At 42.4% G+C, this 18,406-nt stretch overlaps 1 protein-coding gene across 4 annotated transcripts in view; it reads left to right on the top strand.

Moving 5' to 3' along the window:
* LOC101170756 (genetic suppressor element 1) overlaps nt 1-18,406 on the top strand; it is a 42,347-nt gene that overhangs the window by 15,897 nt on the left and 8,044 nt on the right. Inside the window, exons 1-7 of one of the 4 annotated variants that reach the window (XM_023955386.2) lie at nt 1,167-1,389; nt 11,252-11,431; nt 12,660-12,859; nt 15,155-15,315; nt 15,393-15,596; nt 16,656-16,811; nt 17,550-17,827. In XM_023955386.2, the coding sequence (XP_023811154.1) occupies nt 11,254-11,431; nt 12,660-12,859; nt 15,155-15,315; nt 15,393-15,596; nt 16,656-16,811; nt 17,550-17,827 (1,177 nt within the window). In that variant the 5' untranslated portion in view covers nt 1,167-1,389; nt 11,252-11,253. Of the gene's footprint in view, nt 1-1,166; nt 1,390-2,058; nt 2,203-9,486; nt 9,780-11,251; nt 11,432-12,659; nt 12,860-15,154; nt 15,316-15,392; nt 15,597-16,655; nt 16,812-17,549; nt 17,828-18,406 lie in introns of those variants that run through there. The other 3 variants (XM_078948869.1, XM_023955385.2, XM_023955384.2) reach the window with 3 other exon arrangements.

The following is an 18,406-nucleotide window of genomic DNA, read 5'->3' as shown; positions in this document are numbered from 1 at the left end:
CACATATAGTGAATTACAGTATATGTGTGTTTGTGTTTTAAATGACTGCTGGCATTACACTACCTATCTGTTGCCTTAAGGGTGTCTTTTATTTTGTGAACCTCTATCAACGTTATAAACTACAGTATATTTTATTTTGAAAAAATTCTTTATGCCCCCCCTCAGAAAAAAAAACAAAAGTTACTTTATCATAATAGTTAGAATGACATAATTCTAAATCAGTGTGTTATTTTTCTAAAGGCTGAAGTAAGACTTTGTGGCTCCTGTTGGGTTGTGGTCAGAGACAAATCGAAAATGGCTCTTTAAGTGTTGAAGGTTGCAAACCCCTGCTCTAACCTAGAGAACCTCCCACCATGACTGAGTCGATTCACTTTACATTAAAGCTGGAATTTTTCAGTTTCTAGAATTATTTATTAATACTCATCCGAACATTTTCTGAATAGTTTCTGAGTCTGGTTAATTCTATGTGCATGCTATCAAATGGCCAAAACCTTATTTATTATGGGGTTGCGTTTGTGCCAAAAACATGTTTTTGTTTCCGATGTGGATCATAGATGGTGACAAGCAATGAACCAAATTCATAGACAGTGGACAAAAAAACATACTTTTGTCACAAATGGAATGTTTATAGATGTATCCAGATACTTTGAGTTGTAACATATTTAAAAACATCTCAGCTTATTTTAGTCCAATAAAAGTTGTTCCATTTGTTCAGTCACGTGTTTATTTTGGGTTTGAGTAATATGATTGTTTTTCTTGTTAAATCTAAAAACGTTTAAACAGTATCCATGATCAATTTCCATTTTTATTGATGTAAAACAGAAAAGACGTTACTCAACACCTTGACTTGTTGCACGGCTAGTTATTTTGTGGAAGTAAAACAAAGCCGAAGTATAAATTACTTCTGATGTTGGTAATGGTGACAGTAGACGCACATTAGCAGTGGCAGCAGCTTAATATTATTGCTAATGAGGGAAACATGCATGTTGGTGGTTGTGTGTAACAGAGGAACAGCGGGGGGGGGGGGCTTTCAGCAGATCTGATTGTCTCCGGTGGACAGTAAACATGTCCAGGCTGTGAGGAGGTATCTGGAGTCTGGGGCCACGTTTTCCTCCCCACCATCCCTCCATCTCTCCAGGGAGCATCAGTGAAGCAGGTGCTCCCCCCCCCTCCTCCTCCCGTTTGCTCCCCTCCCCATTTCTCCCTCTCAGATGATAGTTAATGAGTTCTCCTTCTCATTCATTCTCGCATCCTGAAACCGTGCGTTCTTACTCGTGCGCGCGCTTGTGTCGCGTTGCCAGCAGAAGGAAAAAGTCCATTTGCAGCTGCGCGCACACAGAGTCGTCATCAGTTTTGGTGAGGGATGCGCGGAAGTGCTCTCGTGAAGCGGTGAGTTTTGCCTTCTCTGACATTTAACCTCAAATGTCTTTGTTTGCCCTGCGCCCAGTAGGCTCAAGTTTTCTCCTTGTTTATTCTTTCAATAGTTAGAACGGTTAAAAACAGCCATTGTTTTGCATTATAGCTCGTTTTGGTAGTTTCTCTTGATGTTTGTGCGCTTTTTGGTGTGTACCTTTAAAACAGCAATAATGCAGTAATTTATAGACGCTTTGCAGAACTGTGTAATTGTTAAAGTATAAGGTCTGATTTGCTGATCAAAGCAATTCAGTTTGACATTGTGAAGGTAGAAGGAATGTGGTCACGTCACTTCCGCCCTTAAAAATAAAGCTTTATTCCAATATGACACCTATTGTTACTAAATTAGTAAAAAATATATATGGTGGATAATGAGCATGTTTGGATTACACCACATTTTAATAAATAAAAGGGTTCTTATATCAACTACATCTATGCAAAACACAATTATTTTTGCTTTTATTGTGAAGGTAAAGTGACCATTTCCGGTTTGTAGTAGCTCATCATCGTAGATTTGATGCAGCTTCTAAAGGATGAGGGGGGTGTTTGTGGTTCCTCATTGAGTGTCTTGTTCTTGTCAAACTTGTTATTGATCGAATGCTGCGCCTAGTTGCCTCAGTAAACTTCTTGAGCTGGCGTCAGCCAGTTTTCCTCGTGGTAGTTTGTCACGCGGCAGCCAGGGGAGACGCTCTTTAATCCGGGACCTTCAACCGCGACTGTGTATTGTTTGGCTGAGATAGATGCAGCCGAGCGCATTAGCAGCAGTCGAGAGGATCCCGTCGCTTTTGTGTGTGTACACAGCCCGCAGGTGGAGTTCAACGCACGCGCGAACACACACACATGCAAATACCCCCCCCATGCGCCATGTGCTGCTCCTGACCTGCCATAGACCAGCTGCTCAGTAGGGGTTACTGAGTAAACCTCCAATCTCTTTAATTACCTCCTTCTAGTATTGACGCTGTAAACTCAGGCTTCACTGCACACAAACGCCTCACGGCTTCAGATTCATCTCAGTGTTTTTACTTCCTTGACTCGTGGGTGATGTGTTGGATACGACACTAACAAAGATAGGAAATGAACTATTTAAAAATAGATAGCAAAGTGGTAATTCTAGTTTTCTAGAACATCATTTCTGCAGAGCGACAGCAGTGTGTCAAAAACTCGACTCTGAGTTGTGGGCAAGACCATTGGCAGGATTTGGTAAGCCTGCGCTCCTTTCCCATCAGCAATTTGTTTCGACGCTCTCCCACTAGCTTACAGCCTTCTCAAAACCCCAACTTAACATTAATGGTGCAACAAAAAACGGCGAACATTATTGGAGCCATTCAGTCGTACAGTTTTGAGTCCGATGTCAGCTCGGATGAGGAAAACAAAGATGTACACGGATCTATTCTTCTGCAAGTGTTTGCATTGGAATGGAGCAAAGCAGGGAGCCTGTGCCTCACCAACTGTAGTTTGTACATGTGGGCTCTGGGAGAATCTGTCAATCAAACGTTTCGAATTACTGAGACATTTGACTGGTCAGTTTATACCATCTTAATCTTCTTTCTATACAGTACAGGATTTTTACTTTGATTCGCTGATCCAAGGTGGAGCTAAATTATATTCCCTTCAATTTTTTATGATCTATGGCCATCACCTGCCTGAGAGGAAGGTGTGTGTGTGTCTGCTGGTCTTGTGTGTTAGCATACTTTGTGTTTGTTCAGATGGTTGAGGTGAAGCCACAGCGGTGTTGGCACCTGGCAGACTGAGGCTGTTAACTGTCTGACGTGACCCTCTGTGTAAACTTCTTGGTCCTACACTTAGCCCGCACAGACACGCCAACCTAATACAAATCTGTGTGAATAGTCAAACGCACCACAGTGTTAGATTGTTTGTCTTTAAGATTGTTGAATCTTTAAAGCCACATCTGTCTCACAGAGGTGAGACTGCACCTCGCACTGCAGAGGGGATTGATGACACTAAGGGGGAAACCCAGAAGGAAGCTGATGTGATGGAAGAAGCTGGTAAACGAGTGTTAAGAGGCTGAAAAGGAGACAGTGGGGAGGAAATGACAAGGCAAAGCAATGATGACACAGACCACTAGAGAAAACCGTCTCACGCCGGTCAATATCCTCTTTCTAGAAAACGTGTGTTTAAGTGTTTAGATGAGAAAAGAAGAGGGGTAGAAACCATGAAAAGAGCAAAAAGTATAGAGACCGTTTATAGACTTTCACTGACATGTGATTGTTGTCTGCCATGACACCATACTGGAACAATGACATCCAGACCTCCACCATTGTTACAAATGTGCTACCACTCTATTTTTTTTTTTAGCCTTCTGGCTTTTTTGTTTTTATTATTTTTTTTTTTTGCTGTTGGTTATTATGGTATGTGTATTTTCTGCTCCATTTATCCCAAAGCTATAAATGCATGCTGGCTGTTTGGTCCCCCGGAGGTCACGTGCTTACGTTTTGTGATGCACGCATTATTACTGAGTCAGCTAATTGTGCATGTGCCTTTCTTTGCATTTATTTGTGCAGATGCCGTGCATATGTCGGACTTGCTTGCTGCCCCCCCCCCCCCCCCCCTTATTCTTTCTTGTTATGTCGTGTCTCCTGTGAGTGCGCGAGATTCTAGAAGGCAGAGAGGGGGTTTGTTGTTTATGGGATGTAAGGATGTGTTAAGTATTTCTGTAGCAGAGCGACTGGAGCTACTAAAGCCATTTAGCGGCCCCTGGAGTAACCCCGGAGACTGCTGTGTTGACGCCACTCTGACTGCTATTACAGACAAGTTTAAGAGGCTGTAAAACATTTGGCTACTTTTCCTCACTCTCCCTCTTGCGTGTGTGTGTGTTTGCGCTCTCTACCGAGGAATTTGAATAAGCCTGCCAGCTATTTTACCAGCAACAGTAGCTATTGTTGTGATTAGTATCAACTGCAGGAGCACAAATAGGTTTTTAAAGCTGAAATCAGGCTTTTTTGTGTTTTTGTGTCGATACAAACACACATGTTCAGTTTTATTCTTTCCTTTGCCGTGCTGTCACACAGCTGGTCATGGACGCTAGTAAAGACAGTCGGTTTAATGTCGAGGTGTTGACATAGTAGTTGTGCAGAAGAAGCTCACACACTCAGACATGCCAGTGTGATGAGGGTTAATGGGTAGGTAGTGTGTAACAACCTCTTCTTCCACTCTAATGACCCATCCCTGCACACACACACACACTCTCACACTGTGCTTTTTAATGAGCTGACGGGGCAGAGCGGGGCCTCCCCCTGCTGTCCTCTCAGTCCCCCTGAGTCGAGTGCGTTACCTTTTTTGTGTAAAGGAGTGAGGGTAAAAGAGCGTACAGCCAGGCGCTCAGAGTGGAGTTAAAGGTGCAGGCATCGACATGCCCTCCTCCATCACTTACATCACGCTGAGGGAAATGTGACGGTGTGTGTGTGTGTGAGTGTGGGTGTGTTTGTGTACGGATGAATGAAGGCACACCCGGGGATAATTTACATTTTGGCAAAGCTTGAGGGAGTCTACTAGCATTCGGTGCTGAGTTTATTTTAGCCACGCCAGTGAATTTAACTTAGTTAATGGATCAAAGGTGAGTTTGTTGTGGAAATACTGGAAAACATGGCCGACCGTACCCACAAACTGTGTTTCACAAATATTTGGTGTACCCCATGAACCTCATTTGTCATGCCATTCTAACCCCCAATGACCTTCAATCAAACATACATTCATTGTGTATTAATAAGTATTTGTAGTATTGATGTATTCATTTGCTTTATATTTTTCAAGCTTTACTTCTGCTGCTTCGTTATACCGAACTGTTTCAGGAAATCTTGAAGCAAAACAGGGTCTACTGATTTATAGAGACCATAAACTAGCATCGTAGAGTTGGGGCGGCTGTGGTGCAGAGGTATAGTGGTCGACCAGCAGAAACAACCTGCATAATAATAATTAAAAGACAACTAGAAACGCTTAAAAAAATAGATCAAAAGTTGACCGGAATGGGACTTTAGTTGACGTGGTAAAACGCTACATAAGTATACACCATGGTCTTCAATGGTACATTTTCATGCCCCGTCTTCTGCTTTGTAATCTCTGCTTCACCTACACCTGAGTCAATGGTTACAGGTGTTTTAAGTTATGTGTCCATCTTCAGTCTAGCTTTTGGCTTGATAGGACCAGTGCTTTACTCACAACATATTGCTAGTCTTTCCAACCCCTGTTGTGTGACAAATACCCGAAGGGGAAATAACTACCTTAACCCAGTCCAGAAAAAAGTCAAAAAATGAAATGGCCTTGGTTATAGTTTACTTTAACACATTACTGGTATAAGCTAAAATAGTTCCAGAGATTTTTCCCCCAAAATTCTCTATAGATGTACTCAAGCCGACCAAACTAATAAATTCTAATCAGGAAAGCACATCTTTATAATTTACATAAAAATCCATCTGGGGAGGGGGTTTGTGTACTTGATGTCCCTGCTGAGAATCACTAATGTGAATCGCAATGAGTCTATAAAATTAACTTTTAGTGCACACATTTTCTGGCCACTCAAACTGTTTTGCTTCTTTTTTTATAGCTTGTTTTTGTCTGGATTTGCTTTACAAATCTGAGCAGGAAATACTGCATCAAAACCGACAGGTTCTGATTGTGCGAACATTGAACTGAACAATAGGATCCTTGTAATGTTGTGTGAACTAGAACACACGCCTTTGTTCTGTTTTTCGGGCAGAGCCCATGAACTGCACATAGAGTCTATTGTAGCTGCAATTTTCACAGAGACACCATTCCTCAATCTTAATTAGTCAGTAATGGACCAACACAAAATATAATTATTTCCATTTTCCTCTTTAATTTTAACAGTACCCCATTTGATCACTATATGGATAATTTTATAATTAAGATGCTGTAGCTTAATGATTTTACCATTGAAATCAATGGAGGTTGAGTGCAACATATCGGACTACATGCCAGTGATTAATTGGCTAATTATTTTCTTAGTTTTGTTTCAAAACAGAGGAAAATGGAGAGAAATCTGGATGAACAAAACGTTAAAAATGTGGCTAACATTTTGTTATTTTTTAGTGATTATGTTGCTGTAATTTATCCAATCAGGCCTACCTTTCTGTTGTTGCAAATTCAATCAATTTAAATGTTGCTATTCCATCATATACAATCCCTCAGAAATTTATATTTATTTTATTGATCGGACTTTTATGATTAGTCTATTATCTTAAAAGGGGTTGGAATCGTTTGCTTCCTACTCTGCATTGACCAGCAACCATAAGTGCACTGGAGATAGCCTGAAGGATAGCATCTAGAATATTTAACTTGGAAAAAAGCAGAGCCATCGTGCACATAGTAGACTAATGAAGTCTGCTACCATCAAAATGCTGTTTTTTTATTGTTTCTTTTTAGCATTTTTAGCTTGTCAGCTTCATTGTATTTTAATTAACTTGTTTTAAGTGGTCATAAGTCTAAATGTATTGTTTTTATATAAAGGAATATTTGTAACAGGGGTGAAAGCCACAAAAATGAAGCCATAACTTAAAACCGCATGTAAATTAACAAAAGCAGTAGCAAAAATGAAGGTAATACATTTTGTAGTTTGGACAAATTTAGAAGTGATTTGTTGCGTTTTACTCTATGACTTTCCAGGTTTTCCTTTCTTAATCATTAGTAATTAAACTATTCATTTGTTTGTTTATTACAAAAGAGAGAGCTAGGGGAGGTGAAAATAAGAATTATTTAAGAAAAGGGAAAAAAAAGAAAATATTTGCAAAGTGAAATCAGAAGTGATGAAAATGCATTTAAAGTAAAGAAATCAGTAAATAAAATACCCACCAATATCTAAGAGTTTTGCCTAATATTTAAAGATTTTAACTATATGGGCAGAGTGTTGGAGATTTTTCGTGTAAAGTCTGGTTGGGTAGAAAGTCTCTGCGTTTAATAATTAATGGGTTCTTAGAATGTCAAACTTCTCACCGGTGCAAAAAAAAAAAAAAAAAAATAAATAAATAAAAAAAAAACAGCAAGAAGTCAGATTTTCATGTGAGGAAAAATACAACATTAGACAAAGTGCTGGGAAAGCATTTGCAGCTCATTTCTTTCATAGGTGACCTATATTGTAACTGCTGATGAGATTTAGTTCTCCCCTTTGAAGCAAAAAAGATATGAGTTTCAACTTGTCACTTCTGAGGTGAATGCATTATGATGTATATGTTAGTGGTCATTACCTGACTGATCTGTTGGTGAATCGAAATATATTGTAAGACAATCCTCCAACTCTGAACGCCTCAAGGTTGTTTGTGTGTCAAATGATAAAACACATGACAGTGCAGTTTTGAAAAGAGTGGAGAAGTTACCAGAATTATATATGTTTAGAATAAACTTTTCCATAGCAAACCTAATTAGCCTAATTCTCTATAGCTAATTCAAGAATAAGCACATTTAAAAGATAAGTGTGTAAAAAGGTAAAATGGTTATAAAAAGGGTTTTAATCTCAAAATTTCCCAATAAATGCAGGTGTTGTGTTTCAGCCGCGTAGGTGATATAAGCATGGAGCACTGGCTAATAGCACATGAGCAAGTCAAAACCTTTGGTGTGGTTTATCAAACTTGTTTCAGAAATAAACTTGGTTTAGAAAGCACCATTTTTGGATTAAAAGAACTTAACCTATATCTTGGCTGCTTATAACCCACATTTCATCCCTAGATTTAAAGAAAACCTAAAAATTGCATTTTGCTGTCCCTCAAATGACCACTAGAGGCTGGTTTCAGAAGAAAATGCTTTCAAAGGACTCCCATGATAAAAAAGTTCAACTTTACATGTACTACCTTTGTTGTTGTGTGTGTGCGTTTGTTTGTTAGTGTTTATGGCCTAATTCTATATTGAAAAGTGGTTTTATATTAGGGGCTGCACGATGTCGCAATGGTTGACGTGGGCTTGATCGATCGTTCAGTACTGTTGGCCCAATCCATTTCAATTCAATTCAATTCAGATCAATTTATAAACCCCAATATTAAATATAGATTTAAATATAAATCTGGAACCACTCCTGCTCCCCCGGAGGGGAGTGATTCATCCACTGCCCTAAACAGAGGCACAGAGAACTAAATGATAAATTAATAATCAAGAATGGAGAGTACCGTAATAGAGAGCAGAGTAATCCTTCCCTCATTTCCCATCATCCATCTGTTTACACTGTCTCCCACTGGCTTACAGCCTCTCACAACCTAACATTAGCGGTAAAAAAAAGTGGCAAGCAATATTGGAGCTATCCAGCCGTAAAGTTTTGATTCAGATGCCAGCTTGGACAAGGAAAATGAAGACGTACATACATTTGTCTGCAAGTGGATGCATCAGAATGGAGCGGAGCAGAAAGTCTGTAGCCTGCCGTCTGTCGCTTATACGTCACAGCTACCGACTCACAACAATTAAAATAATGAAATACTCATAAAAGCAATTCTAAGCTTAATCTTCTTTATATATTTCCTCTATCATGAGAAAAATGCTACAAGAACATGTTGAAAACACAATTTTTATTGGAGTGGGTCTTTACGATGTTTTTGCATTAAGTGATTTGTTGATGTGATTTGCACTTAAGGACCACTGTACTGTTGAAAGCCATACAGCTGTTTTTGTTTTATCTTTATGTGTAAAAAATTTGGAGCTGTAAAGGGGTGGACTTTCATTTTCATGTAATCACATGCTTTTAAAGTAGTCCTCAAGGGAGTAGATTGATATCTTAATTTGTTGCCACCCCCCCCCCCCCCCACACACACACACACAACCTGAGCAATTGTGGTCAGTGGCCTTAGGTGAAAGGTCACTGTAAACCTTTGAGACACCCCCTCCCCATTCCCAAAGCAGACAGAGCTGACTACAACAGGGAGACAGAGTGATGGATGGAGGGTTCGCTCTACCCTCCAACACTCACACACATCTACACGCACACACACACACACGGCTCAAATCACACGCTCTTCCTCCCCGTCATCACCCTCCTCCCTCTACTCAACCCCCAAGCCACTACCAACACCGCCGCCGCTTTCCCTGGAGAGCAACCCAGAGGGAAGAAGGTTGGAGTGAGAAGAAAGGAGAGAGGACAAACGTCAGTTTCAGAAGCAGACAGTGGTTGGCAGAGGAGAGAAAATGGGAAGGCAGGAGGAGTGACAGTAAAGAGAAGATTAGGAGATAGGTTGGAGTAGATGGAGGACATTAGGGGGGAGGAGGTGGTGGGAGACAGAGTGGAGGAGGGGGGAGTGCATAAAAAAAAAGGTCACATGACCATGTAGCAGCTGCAAGGCTGAGAGGGGGAGAGTGAAAGAGTCTCACACAGGAACAGAAAGACGACGAGCAGGAGGACAACAGTGAGCAGGAGGGTAAGTGTTTGCATGGTGGAAATGCGCGCATATGCACTCTTTAGTGCGTTGGCGCCGGTCCTCTTGTGACTGATGTGGCTCAATATCAGAGGAATTGCTTGTAAAAAAAAAAAAAAAGGAAGACTTTAGAAAAAAGAAAGCTAGAAAACATGAGACACAAAGAGATTACGTGTGTTGGCTTTAGTTAATTAAGCTCCAGTATGCAGAGATAAACGCGGAAAAGATGAAGAGGAGAGACAGGGAGGAAGGAGTGAGAGAGGAGAGAGGAGGGAGGAAGAGAAGGAGTCGATAGAAACTGTCTTATCATCTCTCCTCTGACTGCTGGGCTCAGCAGAGACTCACAACACGCGCACTCACACACACACAGACACACACAGCACACCACAATCTGAGCTCTTATCCTTCTATTTCCTGATGTAAAGAAAAGAAAAAGGGATCAGTCCATCAGGAGTTGCATGAATATTTTCATCAATACTGCCTCTTTTCCTAAACTTCTGATAGCTGGACTTTGTAGTTGCTTAGATTTTTTTTCTTCTCCACTTTAGTTCAAGTTTGTTCTCTTAATGCATCTGCCCCCCCCCCCCCCCCCCCCCCCCTGCAGCATGAATGTGTTGGTTTCTCACATGCGTGACAGGTAGAGGGTGAAATCTAACCTGACATTTGCACATCTGAGATATCCGATAATCTCAGCTGACAGGCTCCGAGTGTCCGCTATGCTCATCGCGGCGCCGCGATAGTCGTCTTCAAAGTGCACGTGGGAATGTCTTTTACTGATCGTGTGCTCTAAAGGTGTTTGTGTGACAGAGTTTTGCGGCGGTAATGAGGTCATGGCTGTAGCAGGAGGAGGGGGGGGTCTACCGGCTAATTGTGGTTGTAATTAACATTAGTGGGTCAGCACAAGGGTAGAGGGTGAAGACTAAGGTTAATCTGGTCATGTTTGGACTCACTGTCCAGCAGATGGATTGATGTTGCTGTTAGTTCTAGTTATTTTCCACCTCTGTACAGATGTAGTTGTATATCAACTGCGAAGATGGAGAAATGCAGCAATACTTAATAAGACTTATTGGGAAATGCTACCAAGGTCTCAAGACATGGCAGCGGGCTCCCTTGATGGAAATGGACATCTGTGCACTCATGTGTGTGATTTGCTATTAGGGTCAGCACTCTATTTGACACAGCGCTTCTCCTACTCTGTCTGTCATGATGCTGACACACTCAAATGCACACACCATCACACCCAGACACAAAGACATACACACGCACATGAAAAAACTCGTACTTGTCGGTTCAGTTCCAGTCACGGCGTGTAAATAAGATACCAGCTGGGTTACAAATGGATGCATTTTCCCTAGAAATCCAGTTATTGAGGTCTTGGTTACCAGCTGCATCACAAACTCGTGAAAACAAACTAGTTTTATGTTAAGGCACCTAACTTCTTTTGGTTTCTTCTGTGTTCTCCTGTGTTTCTCCAGGTATGAACCATGAATCCAACAAATCGGCATCATTAGGAATGATCTCCACAGCGACTCGAACCACGGCTACAGTCAGTCCCCTCAGCCCACTAACCAATGGGAGCGCAGTTGCCCAGTCTGCAAACTCAGGATTTGCCGCAGCCCTTCGTAAACTTGCCAAGCAGGCAGAAGATCCAAGAGGTGAGCAGTGAGCTCTCGGGCTGCACGATATGACGAAAACTTGCAATTTGCGATATTAGTTATCAATATTGCGATGATGATATAACTTACGATACATGAACAAATACCAAAACAAAAATCATTTCCATTTTACTGCAACATTTTTATGTAAATAAAGTCAATACAACTTAAATTAAACTCCAAATGACCAATGTCTACGTTGGAGGCAGATATCTAACATAAAAGGGCTCCATTCGATTGGTCAATGAGGTCAAGGGTTCCATCAAATTGGCCTAATGCATAAAGGGGTCTGTTTGATTCGATAAACACTTCAAACTGCCATGAGATTATATTATCATATGTGTCAACATTTAATGTAACCATTTATCGCAGTTCATGCTGTCTTGTGCGCATTGCACAGGTTGATATTGCGATAAATTTGAGATTTATTGTGCGGGGTCTTTTCTATAGTCTCACCTGGACACAAAAACCTGAAAAAAAGGGTTTTAAGACAAAACTAAAGACATGCTAATAGATGGACTTTACACATAGGCGGCTTTAGCGTGAGGATATGAGGATGATTTTAATCCTCTTACATAGGAACAATTTCTAAGCACCTTTCTAAGGTTTGAACAAGCCTCTGCTGCCTTGATCACAAAGCAGGGTTGTGTTTGTTGCATTTTTGGTAGCAAACACACAAGTGCAACAAACACACTCTCTCTGTATATGAGTTTTTGCTCATCTCACTGGTGTCCTAATGAAGGTTCTGGAAAAGGGCCGACCTACTCCGACCCTTACCTCTGCCTCTCCGCTCATTTGTTTCCATTCATCACCTTATAATGAGAATCTGATTACAGGCCATTTTAACAAGCTCTTTGTTTGCCCCCCACCCCGTTCAGCATCACCCGTTATGTCTTCTTTCTCTTCTCTAACATTAAAACCTGTTTTTTCTCCAACTTCTATTTTGGTCAGTAAATATCCATCACATCTAACAGCTCCCTCTTTGTTATGTCACACCACCCTTTTGCTTGAGCTTTTTCACTGCAGCTAACTTATGTCCCCTCCTTTTTTGGTTTTGATTTTCTTCTATCTTTCCCTTTTCCATCACAGTCACATTTTTCCAGAGCTTCCCTAAACCACTTCAGCTCTTCCATGTGCTCCGTCTCTTGAGGGAGCCCCCCTTCATGATGTCCCAGAAGACAGTTATCTCATCTTTTCAGTCTTTTTCTCTTGTCGTATACCACTTCAGGTTCTGCTGTCAGCGGTGAATCCTCTCCAGTGTCTTCCCCGGCCACCAGCCACAGCTCCCCAGCAACCACGCCCAAGCGGGCTTCATTAGGGCCCTTCTTGGGGCAGAATAGGGGCCGCGGTGTCCCCAGCACCCCTCCTGTTGTCACCATTGCCCCCACCAAAACCAGCAACGGCCTGTGGAGGACAGAAGGACGACAGGTAAGAGGTGTTGCTTTTCCAAACACCTGCTGGTGTTGCAGACGAGTCTTGAGACATCTGCTCTTATCTCTCGGCGCAGTTGTGTTTTTGTTCCCCCTGTCTTGGCGCTCTCTCTGTCTTCCTCTTCCTCTCAGCACAGATGAGAGTGCCGTTTCTCTGCCCCCTTTTATCTCCGAGCTGCTGCTTCCTCTATTAAATAAATATTCCCAGTGCTTGTCAACATCTAACTGTCAAAACCAGGCATCCCACCATTTCCTTCATCGTTCACCTCTTTCTGTCTCTCTCCATCTTGTCTCCCGTCTTCATTCTTTTGCCCTGCACCCCCTTCCTCTTGCTAATCAGTCCGTGTCTTTTTCAGCAACACATGACAGGTTTGTAAAGAAACACTGGAGGCTGCAGTGACTGGCACTTATTGTGCTCAGCTTCCTGCACTGTGTGTGTGTGTGTGTGTCTGTCTGTGTGTGTGTACTTGACCCTTCACCACAAAAGACTTAGGTTATGAAGAGGGAACTGTGTGCAAGTGGATGTGTTTACTTGTGGTGGTGTGGGTGAGTTTAAGCCGGGGCAAAGAACCAGGCCCCTCGCACAATGCCGGAGCTAGCCCCCACAGAAGCCACTTCCCCCTGGATCAGAGCTGTCTTTCTCCCGCTTCACAAAGAGCACTCTGTGGCCCTGCCCGCTTTGGGGCACCATTCATTCATTCAGAGAGACTGAAGAAGAGAGGAAGGCAGGGAAACACCCAATAGGATGGTAAGAGGGAAAGCAGCAGAGACAGTCCTTTAAATCTTTGTGTGAATTATGTTCAGCTTTATCAGCTTGAGTAGAAAAGGCAGACTGTGTGTGTTTGTGCTCTCCTCTATGAAGGCCATTCCTGGTGTGTGTGAGGTCAGATGTCAGGGGGTGGGAATGCTACCGACCAGACTCATCATGCGCCCATTTTCTCATCTCAGACCAGTAAAGTTGATTTATCCGGCTGGCATAAACGATGGATACAAATCCGTTCAAGCATTATTAAATAAACAAGGGTTTCACTACATGTCATCAAACAGAGGTAGCAGATCATGTGTTTCAGAGGAAGCTCATTTGTTTGTGGTTTGACCACTGTCAGCCCAGCCTGTTGTATAGGCTGTTGCCATAGCAACACGCACAACACTTTAGTGCAAGTTTCTTTGAGTAAACTATCGCAGGGCTGCACGTTGGAACTGGTGGTTGGCACTCTCGCATCACAGCGAGAAGGTTCTGGTTCGAATCCCGGTTGGTTCCTTTCTGTGTGGAGTTTTCATGTTCTCCTCACGCATGCGTGAGTTTTCTCCAGGCACTCTGGCTTTTCACTGTCCAAAAACATGCTGCATAGGTTAATTGATTATTCTAAACTGTCCCTAAGTGCCTCTGCCCAACAGTAGCTGGGATTGGCTCCAGCAACTCCATGACCCCAAAAGGGATTGGAAAATTAAATCTCAGCTTCCATCAACTTTTCTTGATAGTGTCTTCTCTTTTAAAGTTAAAGTTAAAGTCCCATTAGATGTCACGAACCTGAGAGTGTGACATCTGTTCTCCGCGTTTGACCCATCCCCTGGGGGAGCGGTGAGCTGCAAATATAGCCGTGCTTGGGAACCATTTGGTGGTTTAACTCTCTAATCCAACCCCTTAATGCGGAGTGTCAATCAGGGAGGCACTGAGGCCCATTTTTGGAATGACTTCACCATAGATTTAACTCACAACTTTCCAATCTCAGAGTGGACACTTTATCTCACAGCCACTGGGTTGGTCTTATGATTTGATGTTGCTTCATTTTCTTTCTGTTGCCTCGTTTTTGATGTTTTAATTTAGTTTGTAGATAAAGTAGATTAATGGATTTTAAAACAGACAAGAAAATGTCAAACTCTACATACAGTTTTATGGTTTGCATGCATGCCTCTCCATCCGTGTGTTTGATTCTAACTTTTGAAAGCGTCCTCTGTCACTGTGTTGATACCAAAGCTTCAGTTTGACCTTAAAGGATGATTCGGTCTCCGAGCTACAACCTTGGTGAGGGAGAGCAACAAAGGAGAGAACAGTTGTCCAAATAATAGGATCATCTTTCCACTTTGATTGTGACCCGTTGTGACACATCAGACCCACTTATCCACTCTGCTGAGCCTCTCTTTGCTGCTTGGAGGTTTTTACTCAATCTCATTTCTCACCCCTCTTTTTTTTTCTTTCCTCAATTTGGATCATTGGATCTGGCACACACACAAACACACAGTAATCTCACCACTCTCACGCTAACTGTGTGTCTTTCTGACGTCTTGGCAGGCGGAGTTGAGCATTCAGGGGCTCAGCAGGGAGCGAGTAGCAGCTGAGAGCAGTCAGCCACAGCAGGATAAGAGGACACCGCCCATCATCTCACCTCACCCACTGGCCTTTGGTCACACTCCCAGTAACATCATGCAGGACCCCAGAATTCAAAGCATAAGGTTGGAGGAAGATACTGCTAAGTCTGTGTCTTCATGTAGCAGCCAACTGCAGTTTCTAAAAATCTCTCGTTCTACAGTTTACCTGGGCAGATGCACTCTATGGTTCCTTCGGGTGCCATTCCTGAGGAATACCTGAGGGCTCTCCGGCCCTTCGCCAATTCAGAAGACCTCCGCCTGACTTCTCTGTCCCTGAGCCTCGACCCTGCTGTCGCTGCCCACGCTGCCAGCGCTGCTGCCTACTACCATCCGGCCTACCTGCACCACCCACTGTCCTTACCAAGGTGACAATATTTCCCTCTTCTGGCAGAAACCTTTTTTCTCCAAAACAAGACTATGTCTGAATTCCCTCTCTACTCTCTACCTACTAAAGAACTATATAGTGCGGGTCTAGAGGATGCCCCGGATTTTAAAAGGAATTGGGACACCATGCTTACTACTTATTCTTTTAAACAGCAAATATGACATCAAAGATTTCCAGAAGTAAAAACAGAATATATATGAACATTTTACAAAGACTACTACATGAATCAACTGTGTTCTGATGATGAGAACTTGGATGGTCTATGAAAAAATGAATTAAAATACTTTTATTTCCCCACAAAAATTGGTCAAATGCTATGCATTGTTATAGTCAGCATCAATGAACACTGGTTTTTTGCAAATACTTTAGGGATATTTCTAGGGCACTCAATTTTGGAATTGTAGATTTAACCAGCTCTACAAAACGGTGAGCAGACTATATATTATTATTATTACTCACTATGTAGTGAGTAGTGAAGGAATTCGGACCCGAACAATGTCATTCCTACTTTCAGGAAAATGCTGCAAATGAATGTACTACCAACCAATGCTTCTTGTTCTGCTGGGTTTGAAATCAACCAAAGGTTTGTAAGATTTAACAAATAGTTCAAACTTTTATTTTTCATTGTAGGAATGTAGAAACAAACAAAAGATATGGAACAATTATTACAAGCATGTTTGAGGCTTAAAACCTAAATGAAGGAAAATTGAAGTGAATTAACGTAATCGAAAACATGAGGAAAAGTGTTGCGTTTTTCATTTATTATAAACAAACAAAAAATGTGCTATGTTCAAGAGAAAATGTGGAATATCAAACAATGAAATTGATTATTTCATGACAAGTTTTGAACATAAAATGTGGAAAAGCCCACTGCAGAAACAAGAAGACTTAAAGAAACAGAAAAATCCCTGGAACCTCACACAGCAATGCATTATATGATTCTGTTAAGGAAATCCCTGCATGGCCTAAGGAACAGGTCACAAAAACATTAACACACACAACCGGAATAATATAATCACTCAATTTTTCTTTTCTACAGGATGGATGAGTCCCTGTGTCTTTCTGCGCTGCGCTCGCAGTTCTACTCTGTGCCTGCAGGGGGCGCCTTCCCTCCTCTTCACCCCTCTGCCCTGCACTTGCACCTGCCTGGAGGACGCTACACCAGAGAATTAAATCACACAGCTTTGTCTGAGAGGTGACGGCTCTTACTTTCCTTCCGTTTTTCTTTGTGTTTCTCTGTCTTCGGAGCTCACTCGCTCTCAGCAGGGCGAGCACAGGTTGCTGAGTATGTGTGTTATTTTTAGCACACACCCCATAGTGGCTCCTGTACACTCATCACGCACACTGCCCTTCACACACACAAAAGAAACACACACAAGCGCAGTGAGTGCATGCATATACTTTCCCACATTTACACATATAGAAGTCTAATCTCCTCCCTCTGTTCCGCTTTGTCTCATTGGTATTTCTTTGAGTTTCTTTCTCAGTTTGACAAAGCACATTGTTTCCCCGCTGGATAATGCACAGGGGGGGTGTTTGTGTTTGAAATGGATGGTATTTATCATCAGGTTCTGTACCAGCTCCTGCATTTCTTGTAGTTGTGTTTTGTGCTATTGATTGCTGGTGTATGTGTCGTGTGTGTGGGTATCTTTGTCATTATCCTGTGGATACCTATTAAGCGTTCATCTGCTCTCGCTCAGTCATGCTGTGTGCGGATTATTCTCCTTGTTGTAAGTGGAGAGTGTGTGTCTGTGTGAGTCTGTGTGCGTTTTCCGTCAGATATGTTTGTGCAGGTTTCACCAGTGTGCGGGTAATATCAGCCTCATATTGGGTGTTGCATCTCTCACCTTCTGTCTTTGTGTGTTTGTTGTGTTGTGTTTGTGTGTGTGTGTGTGTGTGTGTGTGTGTGTGGACTTGCCAACCTTCCTCACAGGCTACAGATGGAGAATGAGCTCCGCCAGCGTGAGAGAGAGCAGGAGCGTGAACGAGAAAAAGAAAGGGAGCGCGAGGCCGGGCTGGAGCGAGAGCGAGAGGAGGAACTTGAGAGGGAACGTGAGAGGGAGGTGGACAGACAGAAGGAGAGACAGAGGGACAGACACCAGCAGATGGTCAGAGCCGCAGAGAGCCACTACCTGGCTGAGCTGCAGGCTCGGAGGCCACCGCCAGAGGACAGGTCCAGGCCTTCAGAGAGGCTGACCCCGAACAGACTGGGTACTGACACACCAACACACACAAGCACGCGCACACACATGGACTACCAAATAACCAATTATGTTAGGTTACTTACAAGTAGATTAATTCACAAATTAAATTCATTTGGAAAGAGGAAACACTCCACCTGCTGTGAGAATTTTGCAGAAAGACATCTCATAAAAAGAGAAAAATGTTTTTTTTTCCTTCAAACTCTGAGTAAAGCAGATGTAGAACTTGAGGATGTCAAATTAGCGAACATATACCAAAGACCTCTCCCACAATCCCACAGCCTCATGATATGTTCATACCAGCCTCGGGAACACACGTTCGAGCGACCGCCTCTAATAAAAAGTCCATTTAAACTGGCGTCGCAGGCTTTTGAATCAGTTTTCGTGCTCTACATAACAAACACCCGGCCATTGAACGCACGTTGAAAGTTAGACCGGCTAAACTTTGCTCAATAATAGACTTGGATTTGGTAGTGAAGTACGGGTAGCGTCCCTTTGAATTCATGAAAGTGCAGTTTGAAAATTGATCATGTAGGAGAAATAAATAATTGTGATTGGTGCCCAGACAGAATTTAGGACACCAAGTCTT

The sequence above is a fragment of the Oryzias latipes genome, chromosome 6 (assembly GCF_053564925.1).
Source record: "Oryzias latipes strain Hd-rR chromosome 6, Olatipes_Hd-rR_3.1".
NCBI lineage: Eukaryota > Metazoa > Chordata > Actinopteri > Beloniformes > Adrianichthyidae > Oryzias > Oryzias latipes.
Note: the sequence above shows the minus strand (reverse complement) of the source record. Positions and strands in the feature narration are given on the sequence as shown.